This window comes from Neospora caninum, chromosome IX (genome assembly GCF_000208865.1).
Source record: "Neospora caninum Liverpool complete genome, chromosome IX".
In the NCBI taxonomy this organism is placed as follows: domain Eukaryota; phylum Apicomplexa; class Conoidasida; order Eucoccidiorida; family Sarcocystidae; genus Neospora; species Neospora caninum.
The window spans coordinates 540,571-563,211 of NC_018390.1; the positions used below are offsets into that span (position 1 = coordinate 540,571).

General features: G+C 55.1%; 1 protein-coding gene across 1 annotated transcript; it reads left to right on the forward strand.

Annotated features, from left to right (window-relative positions):
• Window positions 1-160: 160 nt before the first annotated feature.
• Window positions 161-22,347, forward strand: NCLIV_039060 (putative helicase; the record flags this gene model as incomplete). The annotated part of the gene is made up of 18 exons (XM_003880815.1): window positions 161-316; window positions 1,855-2,055; window positions 3,006-4,086; window positions 4,558-5,003; window positions 5,370-10,024; window positions 10,581-11,229; window positions 11,607-11,939; window positions 12,277-13,214; window positions 13,700-14,196; window positions 14,706-14,881; window positions 15,457-15,518; window positions 15,941-16,046; window positions 16,881-17,016; window positions 17,534-19,743; window positions 20,152-20,330; window positions 20,733-20,809; window positions 21,724-21,923; window positions 22,201-22,347. 18 exons carry the CDS (start codon window positions 161-163, stop codon window positions 22,345-22,347), a joined length of 12,249 nt encoding a protein of 4,082 aa, XP_003880864.1.
• Between the last annotated feature and the right edge of the window lie 294 nt (window positions 22,348-22,641).

The following is a 22,641-nucleotide window of genomic DNA, read 5'->3' on the forward strand; positions in this document are numbered from 1 at the left end:
AGCAGAGACCGCGAGAAAGAGGAAGACGAAGAGCAGCGCGACTGGGCGGGTCGCGCTGGCCGTGGGGGAGGCATCCGGGGAGAACGACAAGAAAGCCGCGAAGGAATGGAGCGCACGAGACAAGTTTCCCGTTCCGCACGCGCACGGGGAACCGCAAAGGATGAAGGCGACGAGAACGGTCGCCGTTGCTGGAGAGAAGGCTGCGCTCGGAAGGCCGACATTTCTCTATGGGCTAGCGAGCACAGAGACAGAGAGACGACAGAACGCGGAGCGAACGCACGGAGTGCTCTTCTCGCAGGAGCGAAAGAAGACTCCTGTGAGCCTACAGGCACGGGGCGAGAGGCGAGCATCACGCCGGAGGCTCAGCAACGGCAAGGGAGAAGCAAAGAGAACGGAGCGGAAGGGTAGAGAGGAGACGAACGAGACGAAGACACTGGATCCACGGGGCAGTTCCGCTCCTCTCTAGCATCCTTTTGGCGGTGGAGAGACCGCGAGGGCTCGTGCTCACACCAGTCGACGGAACCGAGACGGGCAAGACGGCGGCAAACAAGGACGAAGAAGGGAAAGAAAGAGAGAAAGGGAAACAAGGAGAAGGGAGAGGAAAGGCAGAGACAAGTTAAAAGAATCAGGGAAAGACGGAGACAGGCGGAGGAAGGAATGCGAACATGCGTCCTGCGTTTCCACCGTTGTCTCCCCTCTCCATAGCCCTTTTTTCTCGTCGGGGTCCGGGAATCCGTGAACTTTCTCGCTCAGTTGTTACGCAGCCTGAAAGAGGCTCCGCTTCTTCGTTGTGTCGCGCAGGCTTCTCGTTTCCTCTGCGTTTTGCGGAGAACGCATGTCCTCTCGCCGCTTTTTGTCACGCGGGGTTCCCTCCTCTGCGGTGCGGGTTGTCCCCGCGAGACAGTGGCGAGCAAGGGAGGAGAAAGAGGAACGCGAGGTGGACGCGAGAGAAGGAGACACTTGGAAAGAATGAAAAGGGGGGGGAACCCTCGCGGTCGGTCGTCGTTCGGCTCTTCACTATCTATACCCTCTGGGTCTGCTGAAAAACGCGGGGAGCGAGAAACGAGAGGGGACGCGCAGTCTCAATGGGGACTTCTCAAGCGAGAAGCTGAAAAGAGAAGGAGACGAGGAGCGAAGAGTTTTCCTCCTTGAATGCGTCGCTCTCTCTTTCCTTCTTTCTCTTCGACTCCTGCCGCTCGCCACAGCGTTGCTTCTGCGAACAGTCACGGGAGATGCACACTGAGAGGGAGAACAGGACAGGCGTCTCGGGGCGCGTGAGACAGCGGCGCGAGAGCGAAGAGAGGGAAATGTCTAGTCGGGTTCTTCTTTTGCCGTCAAAACACGATAAACGCGACACAAAGGGACAGGGGGAATGCCTCGCACCCTAGACGAAAAAATGACAAAAAAGGGAAACTCGGCCTTGAAAAAGCGAACGCCGAGGTGACACAGGCGCGCGCGGCGAGAGGAGACCCCTGAGTCGCTCTCTCCCGCTCTCTGTCTCAATCGGGAGGAGAACGAGAAGTCAGCGGGAGGAACAAGAAAGCGAGAAAGAGAAGAAGCATAGAAGAAGGAGAGAAGAAAAAGAGAAGAAGGAGAGAAGAAAAAGAGAAGAAGGAGACAGGGAAAGACGAGAAAAAGAAGACAGAACGGGAAGAATTGGCGTGGCGAGTTGAGCCTTGCGTTGAGTCGCTTGAGGGGGGAGAGCGGCAGCCTCCCAGCCGGAGAGGGCTGACGGTCTCTTTTTGGAATTAGAAGGTCAAAAAACCAAAGACGAGAGACAGGACACTCCTTCCGGTTGCCAGCGAGAGAACGCGCCACTTCTTTCTCCACGTTTTCTCCTTGTCTTGCGGCCAGCCTGGTGTCTTAGCCGCGCAAGAGTCAGCGAACTCGCATCTCTCAATCGCTGTGGGTCCGAATTCACCTTTTCTTCTCTCGTCTCCCTTGCTCACCTTCCAAGGCTTCACTTCTCGTACGTCGGAGTACTTGTCGCCTCTCGGGAATCCAGCGTCGCTCCCCCGCCAGAAAACTGTCCTTCCACCGGCTACACACTTCCAGGTAATGCACTTGTAAAAGAAAAAGGAAACAAACAGACTCCGCCACAAAGAACCTCTCACCTCAATACAATCTACCCTTGCCGCACCTCTATATATATATATACACAACTACGCATAGATACAGGTACATGCATACACACGAATACTATATATATATATATATAAGTATATGTATATGTATAGATGTATGTGAAAAGGTATGTAGGTTTCCCATGTATTTGTGCGTCTCTGGTTCTGTGTGTATGACCATGCCGATTTGCATGCAGGCATCTGCGCCCCGTTGGCGGTTCCCCGCTTCGCGAAGAGTGAAGCGAGGCTGTTTGTGTTGCCTCTGCAGGGCGGAGTTTCTACGAGGCGGCGTGTGCCGGTTAACGAGGCAGGACACTGACCTGGCACGGAACACAGCAGTGAGAGGGAAGTAGGGCGAACAGAGGACGAGACGATCAACGGTCTCAAAACGCGTCTGTTCTCGTAACAATGTGGGCCCCTGGAGGCTGGTCACCTCCCCACGGAAGTGCCGCGCAAATTTCTGCACTGTCGCCTTCATCGCTTTCTTTTCATCCTTCTGACTCCACAAAATCTGCTTCACTTCCGGATCTTCCCGACCCTTCGTCCTTTGATTCTCCTCATCCTTCCGTTCCCCCTCTGCCTCCCTCCTTTCCTCCCTCCTTTCCTCCCTCCTCTCCTCCCTCCTTTCCTCCCTCCTTTCCTCCCTCCTTTCCTCCCTCCTCTCCTCCCTCCTTTCCTCCCTCCTTTCCTCCCTCCTCTCCTCCCTCCTTTCCTCCCTCCTTTCCTCCCTCCTTTCCGTCCTTTCCTTCTTCGCATTCTTCCAGATGCCCCAGAGCTCAGGAGTTTCCTCAACAGGCAGCGGTTCGGCGCGACCAACCCGGTTCTTTTCTTCCGTATTTTTCGGAAGGCGAAGAGGCGCGTTTGCTGTCATTTCTGCTCCAGGCGCTCGCGCCTTCTGCCGCCTCTGCGCTTTTCGCTGAGGAGTTGAAAGCGCGGGAAAAAGAGAAACGGGAAACGCGAGACGAGAAAGGAGACTGCACAGCTCTCTGTGGCGCTGGCCTCGGCGCTGCAGTCGAGACTCCCGAGGAACGTCCGATCTCCGTTTCCTCGTCGACCTCAGGTTCCCTTTCTTCTGTGCCTTCTGACCCTGTTGCCTTGCCGTCTTTCGCTTCCTCTCCAGAGTTTGCAGCCTTGCGAGACGTCCTGCTCGGTCAAATTCGACAGCTCGTCGAGGAGGGGAAGAAAGCCCACGAAGGCTGTCGGCGTCTTCTGCAGGTTTCTCGCCCGGCTTTCGCGTCCACGTCGCGTTTCTCCGAGTCCTTCCGATCGCCCTACGACGCACAAAATGTCGTTCCGTTCCTGGACCAGATGGAGATCCCGCGCGAGGCCGGCGAAGCGGGCGCAGACGAACGGCGAGCGCGAACGCGAAATCGGCGGTCTGAGCGGGCCAGAGGCGAGCGAAAGGCCGCCGAGTACGCCGCGGGGAAACAAGGCGAAGCGGGGGGAAAATACGAGCAACGTGGAGAACGCGAACAGGCAGAAGAGGCTAGAGTGTGGGAGGACGGAGACAGCGAGACACTGGAGAGGCCTTTCTACGAGGCAGAGACTCCCCGCGAATCGGAGGAAGACGAAGGAAGCGACGGAGAGGAGACCGAAAACGCGGCAACGGAAGGAGAAGACGCTGTTTCAGGAGAACGCGATGAGGCAGGCCAGAAGAAGCTAGACGCGAGGAACGCGAGAGAGGAGAGAGAAGAGGAAAGAGACCGCATGCACTGCCGTCTCGACGACGAAGCCAGCGTAGGAAAGGAAGAGAAACGGATGAGCGACGCGACTCGCGGCACAGAGAGGAGAAACGAAGAAGCAGAGAGCGAGGATGCGACAGAGAGGAACGCCGCCGCGTATTTTGGGTGGCAAGCAGGAGCAAGACAAACGAGAGAGAGAGGTCAAGGGGAAATCCTAAGGGACTGCGATGCTGTCCTTCCTGTGCCTGAGGAAACGTACTCAGATCGTGGCACGCAAGGGAGTAAGAGAGAGTTGCCTTGGACAGTCCTCTGGCTCGTAGCCTGTAAACCCACTACACCGCCACACCGGCTAGATGCACATCAACTGCGTTGAAAACCCCTCCCTCTCTTCTCTGGTTCGACTCCCTCTGTTTCTTGTCTCTCTCTCTGTTTCTTGTCTCTCTCTCTGTTTCTTCTCTCTCTCTGTTTCTTCTCTATCTCTGTCTCTTCTTCTCTCTCTGTCTCTTCTCTATCTCTGTCTCTTCTTCTCTCGTTGTCTCTTCTTCTCTCGTTGTCTCTTCTCTATCTCTGTCTCTTCTTCTCTCGTTGTCTCTTCTTCTCTCGTTGTCTCTTCTTCTCTCGTTGTCTCTTCTTCTCTCGTTGTCTCTTCTTCTCTCGTTGTCTCTTCTTCCCTCGTTGTCTCTCTTCTCCTTCTGTCCCCTGCGTCTCTTTTCTGCCCGTGATGTCTCTGGTCATTTCGTGTGTGTGTTTAGAGCTGCAGGCGTGGAGTTACCAGTACCGGGTGTATCGGCACGCAGTGTTGGAGAATGCGATTGTGACGTTGCCGACTGGGGCGGGAAAGACGCTCATCGCCTCGATGGCGACGCACACGTGGCTTCAGAACGCCTTCGCCGCCGACAAGATCGTCGTCTTCCTCGCGCCGACAGCCTTTCTCACCCTTCAGCAGCAACGCGCCTTGTCCGCCGTTCTGTCTCTCTTTTGTGACCCTGTGGGCGCAGGCGCACCCTGGACGGGCCGTCTCGTGGTGCGTCTGCGCGGCATTCTCGAGACGGAAAGGCTTCAAAGAGACGAAGACTGCGAGGACGAAACCGCGTATTTCCGCCACACGCTCCAGGCCGACTGGTCCCATCCCAAGTACTGGAGCGCCTTCTACTCGGCGCTCTCCGAGTACAGAGCCGCGCTCCTCGACCTGCATCAGGTACGAGACTGCGCGAAAGAAGAGGGACGAGAGCGGGGAGGCGAGGAGGCGAAAAGGAAGGCGTGCAAAGCGAGGCGCCAGAGGGAACATAGCGCACTCAGTTCGGCTCCGACGCTTCGAAACGGTTTTCAGAACAAGAGGGGAAAACGCGTCTGCTGTCGAGGCTCAAGACAAAACACATCCTGGCTCTCTCAACCGAGACGCCTCCTTTCCCTTTTGTCTCCGTGTCTTCTTCCTTTGCATGGCATTCTCTTCTTAAAACTCTTCTTTCCCCCTCCTTTTTCTTCTCGCCTCTCTCTCGCATCTCTCTCTCTCGCTTTCTCGCCTTCCTTCTTCCAGTCCCGTTTTTTCTGTTTGTGCGTGCAGTTGCCTGCGGCGCCTCCAGCAGATTTCGATTTGCGCCGCTTCAACTTGGGCCGTCTCCTCGCCCCGTTCCGCTTCGCGCCTTCGCAGCGCGCGGCGCTCCTGCGCGAAGGTCCGGGGGTTGAGCATACCAGCGAGCGCGGACGCGTCGAGGGCGACGCCCCAGGAGACTCTGAGGTCGACGAGCGTCTGAGCCTCCGCTGGCCGCGCGTCTTTGTCATGACGCCGGATAAATTTCGGAATCTCGCCTCTCGAGGATTGCTCCGCATCGACCGCGTTGGGCTCCTGATCTTCGACGAGGCCCATCGTGTGGGGCGTCTCCTGCAGGGGAACTCGAGCGCCTACGCGACCATTCTCGGGGTGTTTGTTCACCTGTGTCGCGCTGAGAAGAAGCCGCGCATTCTCGGCCTCACTGCGTCGCCCATTCCCGACAGAAAGCTCTGCTTCTTCGATCTGGACAACGAGCTGAAGCGCGCCATGCGAACCCTGGAGACGCTCTTCCAGGCGCGAATTGTGAAGGCCGAGACGGAGAAGGCGCCTGCGGGGGCAAGTGGAAGGAGACAGGAAGAAGGCGACAACGAGGAGGAAGCGACTCGGCCGCGAGAAGACGGCGGGGCCGAGAGAAACGCCGACGGGTACCGACGGCTGCGGGCGACGGAGACGGAGGCGCAGAGAGACGACGCGTCCACGTGCACTCTGAGAACTGTGCGCTACCTGCGGGCGCCCGCCCCCTTTTACTGCGACCGCGAACTGCGCGTCCTGCATCGCCTCCTGAGCAGAAGATCCTGGGAGACAGGGCGCAGAGCGGAAGGCGAGGGCGAACAGACGGCGGGGAAGTCCGCGGAAGACGCGTCAGACGCGTCAGACGCGGGCTTTGAGACGGAGCAAAGCGACGGAGAGAGGAGACGGGAAGCGCGATACCTCGGAGAAAACGAAGCAAGAGAAGAAAGGAAAAAGCGACACATTCTGGAGGAAACAGACGCGAAACAGAAGAACGACACGGAGAGGGAAGAGAAGAAGGAAGAGAAGAACGAAACGGAGAGCGAAGAGAAGGAGCAAAGAGAGGAGATGGACCTTGAAGAAGGCCAAGAGAAGAGTGAGGGACGCGCGAGCGCAGCGAGGTCGAGGGGGAGAGAAGACGAGGCCTGGCAACACTTTTTCGAACGCGAGACCCGAGGTCGCCACACTTACTTTTCGTTTTTGCTTCAAGACGTTCTTGACATCTGTTCGGCCTTTTTCTACGTCGAGGTGACTCGCCTAGAGGGTGGACGAGAGGAACGTGGAAAGAGCGAAGATCAGCCCGAGACAGCGAATGGGGAAACTTCCCCAGGAACCCGCGAACGGGGACCAGGCGGAAGCTGCGCCTCGTCTTCTCCCTTTCCCCAACCGTCTTCTTCTCTTTCTTCCTCTCTTCCTTCTCTTTCTTCCTCTCTTCCTTCTCTTTCTTCCTCTCTTCCTTCTCTTTCTTCCTCTCTTCCTTCTCTTTCTTCCTCTCTTCCTTCTCTTCCTTCCTCTCTTCCTTCTCGTTCGCCGTGGTCTTCTTCTTCTCCGCCGCCGTCGTCTTCTTCTTCTCCGCCGCCGTCGTCTTCCCTGTCCTGGGACTCTTCACAGTCTGGACCGCCTCGGTCGGACCTTCTCTCCGATGTCGTGCACGAGGAAGACGTGCGGCTGAACGTCGAGGTGATGAGGCTGCTCTGGAGGAGCGTGGAGACGCCTGTGCGTCAGAGCGCGAAGCGGAAGTGGGAAAATTTCCGTCGGCACATGCTGCACATCCAGCGCGACTTGGGCTTCTGGTGCGTGTGGAGGCTCAAGGCGAAAGTCGACGAAGAGTTCGCAGCGTGGCAGAGACGCCTGGCCTGTGGCCAAGGCGGCGCGTCGAATCTCGGCCCGGGAGACGACAGCGGCGAGGGAGACACCAGAGGCGAGACAGACGGGGGCGAGACAGATGGCGGCGAGGGGAGAGGGCGAGGAGACAAGATCGAGAAGCGAACGGTTTTTCAGGGAACAGACACCGGAGAAGGCAAGAGAAAAGCGAAGGAACAGCGTGCCCAAGACAGACCGCGCTCTTCCTCTCGTGCCTCGTTGCCACTCTGGATTTTTTTTCCGTTTCTCCCACCTCCTCCCTGCCACGGCCGGTGCTTCCGGTCCTCTTCCGCTCCATCTTTTTCTGTTTCTTCTTTCGGCAGGGCGGGAGCGAAGGAGGCTGTGGCGGCTCTTCCCGTCGACTGCCTGCTGCGTCGCCTGTTTTTCGGGTATTTCCACTTTTTCTCCAAACTGCTCTCCGCGGCTCTGTCCAACTCCGATCTGAAACTGACCATGCGTCTCTGTCGCTCGCGCGACCTCGCGCACTTGGGGAAGGCCTTCGACGCCCTCCCTTCTCGGGGACTCGAGGCGGAGGCGACGCGAGCTCTGGTTTTGCAACGCGTCGCCTGGTCACTCTTCTCCCACAAGCTCGTGCAGCTCGACCGCAGCCTGCGCGAGGCCTTCGGCGAACAGGCGCAGACGCAAACGCGGGAAGGCCTGCGCGGGGAGACATGCGAAATCAGAAAAGAACAAAGGATCCAACTCGGCCGAGACGCACAGAACGCAGCGGAAAGCACAGACTGCGAAGCCGCACGCAAGTCCAACAGTGGCGCGAACCTCCGCGCTCCTCCCCACTCGTCTCCCCCCTCGTCTTCCTCCTCGTCTTCCTTCTCGTCTTCCTCCTCGTCTTCCTTCTCGTCTTCCTCCTCGTCTTCCTTCTCGTCTTTTTTTTCTTTTCCTCCTTCGCCTGTCCCTTGTTCGCCGTCCTCGCCAGGCCTGGCTCTGGGAGACGTCCCGAAGTGCGGACTCGTCTTTTGTCGGCGGCGCGTGGACGCGTGGCTCCTGTGCGAGTTCCTCAAAGCCCGTCGCCTCTTCTTCGTCGACTGGATTTGCAGTTCCTCCGTCGCCTCGCAAGACGCCGCCTGGCTCTTTGGAGTCGGAAAGGCTTCGCGCGACCGAAACCGCTGCCTCGACCGCCTTCGTGCCACGCACGTAGTCTGGGAGAAACTCAAGGCTTCCAAACACAAACTCCACGACCGCACACAAAGATCCGAACAGACCTCAGTTCCGCAACAGCTCTCCTCTTCTTCCTCTTTTTCTTCCTCTTCTTCTTCCTCTTTTTCTTCCTCTTTTTCTTCCTCATCTTCCTCTTCGTCTTGTTCGCCTGATGGAGATGGAGGGAGAGCCGTGAGTCGTCTGATGCGTCGACTCGGCTGGGGGGCGCCTCTTCAGCTTCTCGTCACGACTTCTGTTTTGGAGGAAGGCATCGACTTGCCGGCGTGTAACCTCGTCGTCCAGACGGATGTTCCCTCCTCGCTCGTTCGCTACGTCCAAGCCAAAGGTCGCGCGCGGAAAAAACCTGCGGAATTCATTGTCCTCTGTCCCGATTCGGGGCCCGACCCTTCCTGGATGGACGCCTCACTTCCCCCTCCCTCTTTCTCATCGCTCGCTTCTTTACAGTCGCCACCTCCTCGCCCCATCCCTTCTCTTTCTCCTCTTTCTCCTCTTTCTCCTCTTTCTTCTCGTTCTTCTTGTTCTTCTTTGCTTGCGTGGTTGGAAGAGAACGGTGAACGGTCGCGAGGCGCGGTCTGGGCCTCGGGCGCCTCGGGAGCTGCTTGCATGCATGGCGTCTCTGGGAGCTTCTCCGAGCTTGCGTGGCTGCAGGTCTGCGAAGCGAAGGCGGCGGAACTGGCGTGCGACGTCGACGCGCCGGAGACGCCCGGGCGTTCGCAGCCGCTGCGGAGACTGCGGAGATCTTTCCGCCTGGAGGAACTGCTGCTGACGCGCACTGGGACACTCGTCCACAGCGCCTTCGCCCCCGCGCTCTTGCGGGAAATCGTCGATGCATGCACAGTTCCGGACGCCCGAGGCGCGGGAAAGACCCAGATGCTAGACGTCCGCGGAAACGCACTCCGCGACACAGACAGCCCAAACTCCAGACTCCGCGAGACTCCAGGAGATGGAGCAGATGTGAGGACTGACAAGCAGGCCTTGTCTTTCGCGTCCCTGGAGGGGCGTCGTGTCTCTCGTCTCTCTGTGGGCAAGGCGACGCCTCGCGGAAGAGCGCCTCCCCTCCGTGTGCTGCGCACGGAAGACGGGAAATGGGCCTTGGATGTTCCTTCTCTCCAGGGTTTTCGGGCGTCTCCTCTCCCAGCCTTCTCTCTCGAGCTCTCGCCTTCCGCGTCTGCGGCTCTGCCTGCCACCGCCGCCTTCGCGGTCCTCGCTCTCCAGGCGCTTCGCCGCCTCGTGGCAGAAGGGGTCGTCGACACTTTCCTCAGATGCAGAGACGCCGACTCGGTCCAAGTCGACAGGAACCGCGGCGACAAAGAGCGGGAAAAGCGCGAGAGTTGGGGCGGAGTCGGCGCCGTGGACCTCCTCTGGAGGGAACTTCCCGACTGCTTGATGCCCCCACGTTCGTGGCGAGGCTGGCGGACGGAAGAAACCAGCGAGAGCGAGAACGCGGGGAAGCCGGGAGACGAGCCAAGGATCGGCGAGCGAGAACGCAGAGGAGTCCTCAAGGTGAAAGACGGACGGCAAGGAACAGCACAGCCCAACGGCCGAGCTGCGCGAACGGAAACCAAGCGTCAAACAGACACGGCGTCTCAGCCGGGGAAACCCCGCAAACATTCACGGCCGTAGGTCCTCGCCTCGCGCACAACACCCCTCGCAGCTCTCCTTCCGCGTGTCCAAAACCAACCGAGAGATGCGCCTCGCGTTCAAACTCTCCTCTTCTCGCTCGAGTCTCCCTTTACCTGTCTCTCGCCTCCTCGATCCACGTCTCGTGCTTCTTCTCCATAGATAGAGAGAGATACACATAGAATGTTTGGTGGAGTATATACGTGATATGTATTACGTATCTATATATATATATATGTATATATATGTATATAAGTATTTGTGTGAGTCCAAAGGCACATGTAGATGTGTGTACATCTGTGTAGGCGACTCGGGGGTGCGACGTGAGCGCACATGCGGTTTGTTCTTGTCTCGCTCGTTTTCGGTTGTTCCTGAGTCGAGCAGGGTGTCGGGACGCCGCGCTTCTTTGCCGGGTTCTCAGTCGCGCGAGGCTCTGGCTTGGTTGGTTGGAAGGCCCCGTGCCAGCCACAGCGCGCGCGCGAGAGTGCCCGTAGGCCATTGGATTCTTGTTCGCATGTCGCCGTCTCTTTCTCTCTCGGTTCGTCTGTCTCCCAGGCCGCCTCCGCCCGCGGGCGTCACGCGCCTGTTCATCCACCGGGTGTGGTGCACGCCGCTGACGGCGCGCGAAGCGGCGCTGGAGCGGTCCTGGGTTCCGCCGAGTCAGAAGAAGAAGAAGGAACGTCTCCTCAGGCGGCTGAAACGGGCGCGAGGTTTGCTGCCGTCGCCTCTGTACGCAAGCGGAGGTTTCTGCGGTCTGTGGAGACTCTTTGCCGACGCCGAGGCGTCTCTGCGAACGGCGGAAGTCGCGCTCGAAGACGATTTGCGGTGTCGAAAGACGGCCGCAAAAACGAAGGGCGAAACCGAGACGAGAACTGGAAAAGGTTTGGACAACGGCCTGTGGTGGTTTGGCAACCGACGGCAGCGAGAATCCTGCTTTGTGAGGAGAGAACGGGAACGAAGTGGCGAAACGGGGGTGAAGGGAAAAGATACACAACAGAGACCGGTCGCTGAGGGAGAAGAAGAAGAGGAAGCAGAAGAGGAAGAAGAAGAAGAGGAAGAAGAAGAAGAAGAGGAAGAAGAAGAGGAGCGAAAATTGAAGTCGCAAGAGGAAGCGGAGAACAGACAGCGGAGAGGAATACTGCAGTTGATACGTTCACGCATCGACGCCGTCGCGGAGGGGCGCGGACCGGATAGTGTCCTTCAGGTAAAACGCCTTCGACAGCCAAAAAGAAGAAAAGAAAGATGTGCATGCACACCTCGAAAGAGGGCAAGAGAGTAGAGAGACGACGAGAGGAGAGAAAGGAGAGAGAAGAGAGAAAAGAGAGAGAGAAAGGGACCGAGAGAGAGAAAACAAGAGAGTTAGAGACGGAGAACGAGAGAGATGGGGGAACTCCGAAAGGACTGCGATCTTTTGCTGAGGGATTCCGAGACGCGTGCAGAGAACCGTCTGCTGGAGACGAGTGGGGTCATGCAGCAGTGCACTTGCCGAGAGTTTCTGGTGTCTCGGGAGTTCGTTTTCTCTTTTTCTACCCTCGGTTTTACCTTGCCGCACTGCGCTTCTTTTCGTCGCCTGCTTCCCAGCCTCTCTGTCTGTTGCTCTCACGCCCCATCGCGTCGCCGATGGCCTTCCACGCTGTGCATCCCGAGGCGGAGGCGACAGGTCCGGCGGCGAGGCGGCGCGGCTCCACCGAGCCGCGGTTTGGTTCGCGCGGAAAGGAAGAAGGAGACGAAGACGCCTGGAATAGCCAAGACGCAGAAGAAGAAGAAGAAGGAGAGGGAGAAGGAGAGGGAGAAGGAGAAGAAGACGAAGGAGAAGAGGACGAGATTCCAGGACTGATGAGGGTGGAAGTTGAGAAGCCAGAGAAAACGATGTTCATTGATCTCCCAACGGCCTACGTCGAGCAGGTGCTTCTGGTAGGTTCTGAGAGCAGGCACAGCGGAGGAAAAATGCAAAACGATCTGTTTTTCGCGTCCTTTGCGTGTGGGGCTGTCGTCTTTGTGTGTCCTCGCGCGTTGTTTTTGGATGTTCGAAACGAGCGCTAAACAGAAAACGAAGCAGGAAGAGAAGACGAAAGGGGGGACGTGTGGCGCGAAGCCCCAGGGGGGAAGCATGAGGAAAAGGAGAAACTGAGGTGTATTTTAGGATACGGTTCTGTCTTCGATCTCCTTTGTGCGGCACAGTTCGTGAAGGAGTCTTGTCTTTCTCTCATGCACCCATTTGAAACGACACACATCATGTGCTTCTGTTCAGCGGTTCACACACATCCATCTTTGTCGCCTTCTTCAACTCTTCAACTTCTCTCCCAGTGGCACGTGCAATCCTCTCATTCTCGCCGTTCTCCAGTTTCTCTCTGCTCTCCCGTCTCATAACTCTTTTTCTTCCTGTTCCTCTTTTTCTTCCTCTTCTTCTCCCTCTTTTTCTTCCTTTTCTTCTCCCTCTTTTTCTTCCTTTTCTTCTCCCTCTTTTTCGTCCTCTTCTTCTTCCTCTTTTTCGTCCTCTTCTTCTTCCTCTTCTTCTTCATCTTCTTCTTCATCTTCTTCTTCCTCTTCTTCTTCCTCTTCTTCTTCCTCTTCTTCTTCCTCTACTTCTTCCTCTACTTCTTCCTCTTCTTCCTCTTCTTCTTCCTCTTCCTCTTCATCTTCTTCTTCCTCTTCTTCTTCCTCTTCTTCTCCCTCTTTTTATCCCTCTTTTTCTTCCTCTTCTTCCTCTTCTTCTTCCTCTACTTCCTCCTCTTCTTCGTCCGCTTCTTCTTCTGCTTTTTCCTCTTCATCCTGTCTTAGAGGGGAGGGAGAGAAGAAGTCTCGTCTCGTGTCTCTTCCTCTGCGTCTCTTCGCTTCTTCTCGGCTCCTCCCGTCCCACGCGCCTTCTCTCTTTTCGCCGCCGCCTTCTTTCTCCTCTCTTCTCTCTCTCGCGGTCGAAGACGCGAAAGAGAAAAGTTCTCTTTACTGTCCTTCGCTCTCTTCCCCCTCTTCGCTCTCTGCTTCTTCGGAGGCCCGAGAAGAACAGCTGAAGACGCGGGTGGCGGAAGCATGCACGAGCCTTGCACAGGCCGGTGTGGTGAATTTGCAGCGCGTTCTCTTTCCGTTTTTCCTTCTCGCGCCGCTCTCTCCTGCAGACGCGAAAAGCGTCGATCTCGACTTCATTCACCGCGTCGCCAGCCTTCGTGTGTTTCTTCGCAGCGGTCAAAGGTCAGCATTTTCTCTCTTCTCCAGATCTTGTCGTCCTCTCGCCTCGCAAAACACAGAACCTCTCTCTACACCAGAAACGCCTGCGCCTGCCTGCGATTCAAAGGATATATACATGCCTACACATCGCTGTGTACATCTCTATATATACATATTTATACTGCGCACACGGGTTTATATAAACGTATGTATATACACAACATTCGTTTTTTGTGCATATAAATATACATACGTATATGTGTATAATTGTATATGCATGTGTGTATGTATCTTCTTGTCAGTTTGTGAATTCTTTTGCAACGCGAGTGTGCGGTGAGCGGGTCGCGGTGGTCAGGTTCTGCACTTTGAATTGGAAGGGAGTAATGAGCCGACATGGAGGCGCTGGTACAATCCGGGGATTGGAGCCGCCAATATTATCTGACCTGTTCTCCCCGGCGTATGTCTTACGACCGTTATAGAATTTAGAAGCGTCCACACTTTCTTTTCAGCCGCCGGCGAGGCCTTCTGGAAGCCTGGGAACGCCCTCCGTCTCTTCTACAGCTCCACGACCGCCGTTCCTTCCGGGGCGCAGTGGAGCGTCTGCACTGTCTCCCGTCCCTCTCCGCAGTTGCGCGTCTTTTTGGAGAAACCCGCGGAAAAGCAGGACAGGAGGATCGCGTCTCTCTGGAGTCCAAAGGCGGACGCTGGGGAAAAGGGGAGAACGCCACCCGCGAAACAGAGGAGACAGCCTCGCCCGCCGTTGACCGGGGACTCTTGACCCGTCGCCTCCCGCAGCCTGGCAGCAAGAGCCCGAGACGGAAAGAACGAACAAACAAGAACGAAAAAGAGGGAGAAGAGGGAGAGGAAGAAGGAGAGATGAGAGGAGAAAGGACGTTGTCGAAAGACGAGCGTTTTTTTCTGATGCTTCAGACCTATAACGGCGACAGTTTGTATCGCATTAGCGACACGGCGCAGGCTGGGAGTCGACAGGAAAAGAATCTTATGCGTAGGTTGCGTGCCGAATTCGAAAAGGAAGAGAGCACAGAAAACAGGGGAAAGACAGAGAAGGACGAAAAGAGGGACGAGCGCGCAAAACCGGAAGGAAAAGGGAACTGCCGAGGCCATCTACTCGGAGCGGCTGATCCAGGTTCCTCCTGCGCGCCGAGAAGTTCTCGTCTTCCCTCGTGTACCTAGACGTGAAGAGGAAGAAAGCCTTCCACGATTGTCTCATTCATCCCTCCGCGTCTTCATGCTGTCGCCACAAATGCTCAACCCATTCATTATACAGATATATATAAATATATATAAATATATCTCTATGTGCGTGTAAGGCTTCACTTGTTGACATATAGGTAAACGTGGATGTATTATATATATATATATATATATGTGTGTGTGTGTGTGTGTTTATAGCGAGACATGTGCACGCCCGTAACTATACAGATGTACATGTTTGCATGCAGTTGGGTGTTTCCGCTGGATGATTGCGGCGTCTTGTTTGTTTCTTTGGTTCAGGTTTTTTTCGACGAAGAAGTGAAAATGCGCTTTCCGTGAAAGACGCGCTCCGGGAAGAAGGAATGGAAATCTTTTACCATCTTCGGTCTCGCGGCCTGGAGCCTGTCGCCCTCAGGATGACGCATCAGTTCGGTCGTTGCTTTCGATTCTACCGGCTCCACACCATTCACCGACATGTCAGCGAAAAGGGGGGAAATCGGTGATAGGCCAGCGAGGAAGAAAAAAGAGAAACCGCCAGTCCACGCGCATCTCAAAACGCATACAGATGCGCAAACATACACCACTCCTCTATATACGGAGAGGTATATGTTTATGTTCCTTGATGTATACATATATATGTATATATGTAGTTATACGCTTACATGTATATATATATATATATATTCGTATATCCGCACCACGTATATATATATATATACATATATATGTATATATGGATGTACACGTATATGTGCATATTGAGTAATGTGTCATGCAGTACATACAGATATGTAAGTATCTGGATGTGTATATCTGTGTGCTTCCGGGGGAGGAGGAAACGGTTATGGGCATACGTTTTCGACGCGAACGCGTAGGCTCACGGGGTTTTCTTCTGTTTCCGTTTTTCGAGGGGAAACGAAAAAGTTGAAGAAGACTGCAGTCCTCTGTGCAGTGCTGCATTGCGTGTTTTGCGTGGGCCTTGAGAGGGGAAAGAGCCGTTCTGGTTTGCGAAACACATGGAGCAAAAGGCAGAGAACATGTGATTTTTCAGCTGACACCGCACAACGTGATGATCAACAGCGACGCAGGCTTCACCCTGGGCACCCTCTGTCGGTAAGCAGAGCTTCTTGGAACGAAGGCAAAAGATCCTTTTTCGAAAAAGAGATCAGGACTCTTTTTCTGCAGAACGTATTCGAAGAACGGTATTGTGATAGGTCGGCTCGGACTCCGGAAAAGGAAAACAACTCCAAAACTCGTTCAAGTCTCGCAATCAGTCCTTCTCCCGCGCAATGCATCTCCAGAGAAAGGCTCTTCCCTGACTCTCCCTTCGAGTGCACTACCACCTTCCCGTCTCTTCACCTGTTTCCACATCCAAAACTGCACATTTAAACATAAATATAAATGTAAATATTAAATGTATATATGCATATATATGCACAGATATGTAAATATATACACAAGTATATATTATATATAAACATAGGTATAAATCTATAAATGTGTGTGTGTGTCATTCGCGTGTCTTCCGCTTTCAGAGTTTATCTGAAGCAGTTCAAACAACAGCTGGAAGAGCCGCATCCAGACCGGGAGCGGGGACCGCGCGGAAATTGCTTCCTCGTTCAGGCTGTCAAACTGAGACAGGTGAGAGAAAGAGAAAGAAGAAAAGAGAAAGAAGAGGAAGACGCGAAGGCGCGGATGTCAGGACGGCGAAGGCCCGCGCAGAAGCCGGTGCGCGAGAGAGGCGCGAAAGAGACGAAAGCCGAGACACCCCCTCGACGCGCAAACCCGCTAGTGGGAAGCAGTCCATGCCCAAACCTTCAGGCATCTCTCTCTCTGTGTTGATGTGTCTATATGTTTGTGTGTATGGGAGGGTTTATTTCTCTGTCTCTCTGTGTCACTGTCGGTGTCTGTTTGCTTGTCTCTTTCTCTGTCTCTCACCACTTTCTCTGTCTCTCCCCACTTTCTCTGTCTCCTTCGTGCCTGCGCTTCCAGGGTGCGCGGCAGCTCTTCTCTCGCGACCGGGCTCTGGACGCCGACGTCTTTGGCGGACTCCATGCGCCCCAGTTCGCACATCTTCTGCCCATCTCGGAGCCGATGTTCCAGGCGAGTTGCTGCGCCAGCTGCCGTCAGGCTCCTCCAAAAAGAGAAGAAGCGAAGTGGCAGGATAAACGCGAGCGACACTGGCGACCAGCGCCGGAGACACGCATGCGACAAAAGGATAGAGAGAGACATGCAGCAGCGGCGAGACGCTTCTCGTGGTGCGCGCTCGCGCACAAGAGAAAGGGCGAGACCGCAGGACGGAAGCGAACGACTCCGAGAGTGCCGAGGAGAGAAAAGGACGAGGCGAAGGCTCTGAGGCGCCTGGTTTTGCTCTGTCGTTCTCCATCTTTTCTGCTCGCTTCTGTGTGGTGAGGGGTGTCTTGGCTCCCGCGAGAACGGCGTTCTTCCTGCTCCTTCAACTGTTTCTCTCTTCAGGAAATTTCGTGGATGCCGGCGATTCTCTTCGAGCTCGAGGTTCAGGCGAAACACTGCGACCTCGTGCGGCGCTTGAAACGCGATTTGCAGCCGTTCCTCTTCGCTCCGGGAGCCCGAAAAGTTCGCCTGCCTCTCGGTGCGTCGGCCAGCTGCTGCTTCGCCTCTCTCTGTTCTTCGTCTCTTTGCTCCCCTTCCGCATTTCGCTCCTTTTCCGTCTTTCGTCGACACGCACCTGCAACAGGCGGTGAAGCAAGTTGAACCCCCCCATGAGCGTCTAGGATCGGAGACGCGAGAAGAAAAGAGAGAACAAGGAGAGAGAACAGATCATGGCGCTCCCGATGTGCGACCGGGGGATAGAAGGACTTCCTTAAATGCCGATATGCACGCACAAAAACACGTGCATTTTAACAGGTTCCTCACTTGTGCATCCTTCACCTGATTTATATATATGTATATATATACGTGCATCTGTTGATATGTGGATCTGTGTAAATGTATGTGTGTAGGTGTCCCAACATGTCTCTATATTCATGTGTGTACGTGTGTCAAGTGTGTGTGTGTGTATGCACAGCCTAGTCAGTTCTCGCGTAGGGGGCCTTCTGCGTCTCTCTCGTGGTTCTGCAGGTCGCGTTTTTCTGTCGTGTTTTTTCCAGAAGTTGACTTCCCGCTCGTCTCCAAGTCCTTGACAGCTCCGCAGAGTCGCCTCGCGGGCGCCGTGGACGCGGCCGGCGTCGAGTGGCACAGCCAGCGTTTGGAACTTCTCGGCGACGCCGTCTTGAAGTTCATCGTCTCGACGTACCTTTTTTTCCACGTGCACGGAGACGCGCCTCCTCCCTGCGAGCAGACGCACACAGACGAAGAAACGAAAGAAGAGAAGGAGGCGAAGGAAGAGAAGGACGCGAAGGAAGAGAAGGACGAGGAGAAAGAAAAGGACGAGGAGAAAGAGAAAGACGCGGAGGAATTCGGAGAGAAAGAAGAGAGGGATGGGGCGAAGCTCGAGGGGGGAAGAAGGGATGCCTTCTCTGCTTCCTTTGCTGCGTGTTTGGAGTCCGGCGAGGGCGAGGCGCCAGGGTGGAGACGCGGGCCAGATCGAACCCGAGAGAGAGCGAGAGCGAAGCGTCGCCTGGACGTTCGCGAGGGAAGGCGACGCTCGCGGAAAGACGAGGACTGCGGGGGTTCTCCGCTTTCTGTCCTCACGCAAGAACGCGCTGACGCCTTCTTTGGCGGGGTCGGCGAGGGGACACTGTCGAGGCTCAGACAGCATTACATTGCGAACGATTATCTGCGCTTCGCGATGCGGCGCTTTCGCCTCCAGGCGCACCTCGTTGCCTTTCCCTTTGTGGGCCACAAGAAGTCGCTCGCGGACCTGCGGGAGCAACCCGTCTCCGAGAAGATGCAGGCCGATGTCGTCGAGGCTCTGATCGGCGCGATCTACTTGGCGAACGTGGAAAACGTCTCGCTCTTCCCCTTCTCGCAGAGCGAAAAGCTCCGCGGCGAAAAGGTTGGCGGCGAGAAGAAAGCACAGACAGAGGAAAGGGAAAGACGCGACAGCCAGAGAGTCGAGAAGGAGGCAGCTGAACGAACGGGGGCTCAGAGGCAGGCGGTGAGGCAGAGAAGGAGGAAGCGACGCGAAGGCCGTGAAGCAGCCAGACAACAAGAGAAAGACACGCGTTTCGTCGGATCGAGCTCGGGGTGCGTGGCGGCTGCAGCCTTCTTCGACGCTTACCTTCTTCTCCCGAGCGTCGTGGACGAAGCGGTCTGCCGTCTTGAAGAGGAAAACCAACGAACGCAGCAGCACAGACGGAAGGCCGAGGAACAGAAGGGCGAAAGCGGAAAAGAAGAGGACAGAGTCCAAGAAGGCTTGGCGGTCAGGCAAGAGGGCGATTCTCCAAGCGAGGCAACTCGCGACGAAGAGAAGGAAGTGCTGGAGCGCCGGAAGGCTCGTCTCGCTGAGTTTGTCGAGAAGGCGGCACGCGCCGGGGAGTGTTTCTGTACGAGCGAGGAAGGAAGCGAAAAAGGTGAAAAAGAAATCAACAAAGACGCGTGGAAGCTCCTCCCCGACAGGCTCACGAAACAGACAACAGATCTGCGCGCTCTCGCCCGTCTTCCTCACATGTCGCAAACGTTTCTTCTTCTCTGGACAGCGACCGAGACATGGCGAAGATCCCACACCTATCTCGCAAAACAGGAAGAAGAAGATGAAGAAGAAGAAGAAGAGGAGGACGGAGAAGAGGAAGAAGAGGAAGATGGTGAAGAAGAGGAAGAAGAAGAAGAGGAGGACGGAGAAGAAGAAGAAGAAGAGGAAGAAGAAGAAGAGGAGGACGAAGAAGAAGAAGATGAGGGGGAAGAAGAGGAGCGTGGTGTTTGGAAGGAAGCTCCAGCTAGGCGGGAAGTCGACAGATCTCAGTTTTTGTGGATGCGCAAGATTTTTTCCCGCTACGTGACAGACGGCAGAGGTGATATCGATCGCCTCATGGAGATTGATCCCGTGCGGGGCGTGTATCTGCGGCCTAAGGAAAGTCTCCTTTCGTCTCTGCATAACGGCACAAGCGTCTCGGGCCAGGAGACGGAGGCGGCAGACGCAGGCGAGAGAGAACGTCTTCTTCGCTCGCTGCATCTCCTCTCTCAGACAATTCGTGGAGTTTCCAGCAACGCCAGCGTCTTGCGCATGTGGCGGAGTCCCGGGGAGAACACAGAGAGAAGAGAAGCGCAAAGGAAAACGGAGTCTGAGCAAACAAACGAGAACGCGGTTTCCTCTTCTCTCTCTTCCTTTTCTTCTGTCTCTTCTTCTCGCGGGAAGCGTCAGAGAGACAGAGGCTTCCACCTGCCTGGGTTGTTGACTGTGGCGAGGAACCGCGACGTCGTAAGTGACAAAAGACGCGAGTGGAGAGACGCTCCTGAAAATCCCTTTATCTGTTCACCGCCTCCTTTCTCCGCCCTGTTTGCTTCATTTCCCCTTCCAGTCTATTTCACGCAGTCGAGCTCCTGGGCACAAAAAAAGACGACGCAACTCTCCGCGCTCGCCTCATGACGTTACCACACCACCGCCACTGCAACTCGGCGACACGTCTCCGGGACCTTTGAAGTCGACGCCCGATTTCAACACACAGAGACGTCGCCAAATCAGCAAAATCTGCTGTGGCTGTCGCTCCTTTCTACCCTTTCTACGTTTACGATTTCATGCTCCACTTTGTCGAGGGAGAAAAGAGGCGATAGGCGCAAGCAACTTTCATGTGTTGAGAGGCCTTGCATTTCCGGTCTTTTGTCGCAGATCCTTCCCGGCCTCGCCGAAACCTACGAGCGCCTCGAGTACCTCGGCGATTCCGTCATCGGCTTTCTCGTCACGGACTGGCTGTTCTCGCGATTTCCTGCCTTCCGCGAGGGCCCTCTGAGTGAAGCGAAAAACGTACTGCTTTCCAATCAATTCTTCGCCAGAAAACTCCTCAGAAGGTAAGACGACCCAAAGGTTCCCAAGACAACTGCCATACATGCTCCCGTCTGCACAAATACACATCAATATATACATGTATACATATATATATATATATACATATATACATATATACATATATATATATATATACATATATATATATATATATGCATATATATATATATATGCATATCTGCAGGTGTTTGTATGTGCATATATGTGGGAGTCTGTGTGGTGCGTTTACTGGGTTCAGGGTCGGTGCGGTGGGCGTGTTTTCAGAGGAGGGGGAAATGCGTCTCCTCGATTCGCGAATACCTTCGCATGAAGGCGAATCGTATCGAAAAACTCAAGGACGAGCGCCCGCAAATCGAGTGTGGATGTGTACTCTACGTGGATGTGGATGTGCCGCATGTCTTTAGATGCAACGCGGTGAGCCTAGATCCGGCGACGCTCCTCATTTGCAAGCGTCGCGTTGCCGGTGCGGAGCCTTGCGCATGTGAGTCGCTCTGTGCGCTTCCGAGGAAGAAGGAGACGCAGAAAACGAGGAAAGGCGACTTCCAAACGCCCTTGCTTCCCAGAAACGCGCCACTAAGCACAAAGGACGACGGCACACGAGTCCAGAAACGCGAAGCAAAACCAGAAGAACAAGGAGAAAAGGCACGAGAAAAAGAGAGACAAGGAGAAGCATACAGAGGAGAAGAGAGAGGAGAAAGGGGAGGAGACGAGGAAGAAGAAGAAGGAGAAGAAGAAGAAGAAGAAGAAGAAGGGGAAGAAGGGGAAGGTGCCGAGGGTGTAGGAGTCAGAAGAGACAGAGCTGGAATCGGAGAAGAATCCTGTCGGCTCCGTAGGGGCGGAAGATGCTCGTGTTTTTGTTTCGCGTGCGCGATGGACAAACTGAGAGCCTTAGCGCGCGACGTGGCGGCGCAGGATGCCGCGACGGATTTCGACGTTTGCGCTGCAGAATTCATTTGGAAGAAACGGAAAGAAACGCAAAGGCGACTCCGAAACGAACGGCAAAAAGCAGAGAAAGCGCCGCATAGTCCGGTACCAAGAGTCAAGCAAGAACAAGAGATAGAAGGAGAAGACGGGAAAGAAGGAAAAGGAGAAGGAGAAGAAGGAAAAGGGGAGGGAAAAGGAGAAGAAGGAGAAGGCGAAAGGGGGAAAAACGTAGAGATGCTGAGAGCGTCAGGAGCACCGAAGGCGGATGACGGAGAGGAGCAAGAGGGAGCGCAGAAAGGTGGAGAGGAAACGGAAAGTGCCAAGGCGTCGACACGAGAAGCCGATGGAGACGAAAAGGCAGAAGAAGAGGAAGCGCGAATGCCGTCGGCGTGGGCGCATACAAAGAGCATCGCGGATGTCTACGAGGCGCTTGCAGCGGTCTCTCTCATTTCGGGGGGGTTTGATGTCCAGGTGAGAGGAGCGGCGGGAGTGTGTGTTTGGAAGATTCTCAAGGCCACGTTTTCCGCCGAATCTCCCGTCTCCTTTCCGTCTCCTGGTGTTCTTCGTCTCTCTGTGTTTTACGGGTTTTCCGGAGAATTTGGCCGGGAGGGAGGAGCCTCGATCTGTCGAGAGATGTTCGCCTCGCATGTGCCGCAGTTCCACAGATACGCGTGAACGGACTTCTCTAGCATGAAGTCTTTAGTATTCATGGTCCGATGCAGTAAACCACACTTTTCTGGAGAGTATATGCATGTTGGAATACTGGTTTAGAACATGAGTTTTTTAATCGGATGTTTTCTTTCTCGTCTGCTCTGTGCGTTTCTGTTCCTTTCTCTCTGCTCTCCCGTCATTTTTTCTGGTTTTATCTCTGCGCTGTGGGTTGGTGCCTTCTCTCGCGGGGATTTTTTCCTTTGTCTGTCGTTCGTGTTTTCCGTCTTTCTCTTCCAGGCAGTCTGGGAAGCAATTCATGAGGATTTCGACAGTTGTGCGAAGCCAGTCGAACTCTTCCTGAAGCAAGTCGCGAGCTCGTCTGAGGAAGAGTCGCGTGATATGCCGCCAGGACCAGACGAAAAGAAGAAAGATGACGAAGGATAAGGCAAAGAAGAGGAGAGAGAAGAAGAGAAAGAAGATGAAGGATAAGGCAAAGAAGAGGAGAAAGAAGACGCTTGGGAAAAGTGAGCATGTTTGGAGAAAGAGGTTCCTTTCTTTGGAGGCATTTGAAGGCGAGTGTCGGGGAACGAAAATGAAGCGGCGAAAGCTGGAAGCGGCGTGTGCTAGAATTGTGTTTTTTTGGCGAGGAAAGAAACGGAAAATGGTATGGGTTCGTGTGTCTGTGTCAGCACATGCATGGGTGTCGATGCACACAGACAGAGAAGTGTGCATGCATTC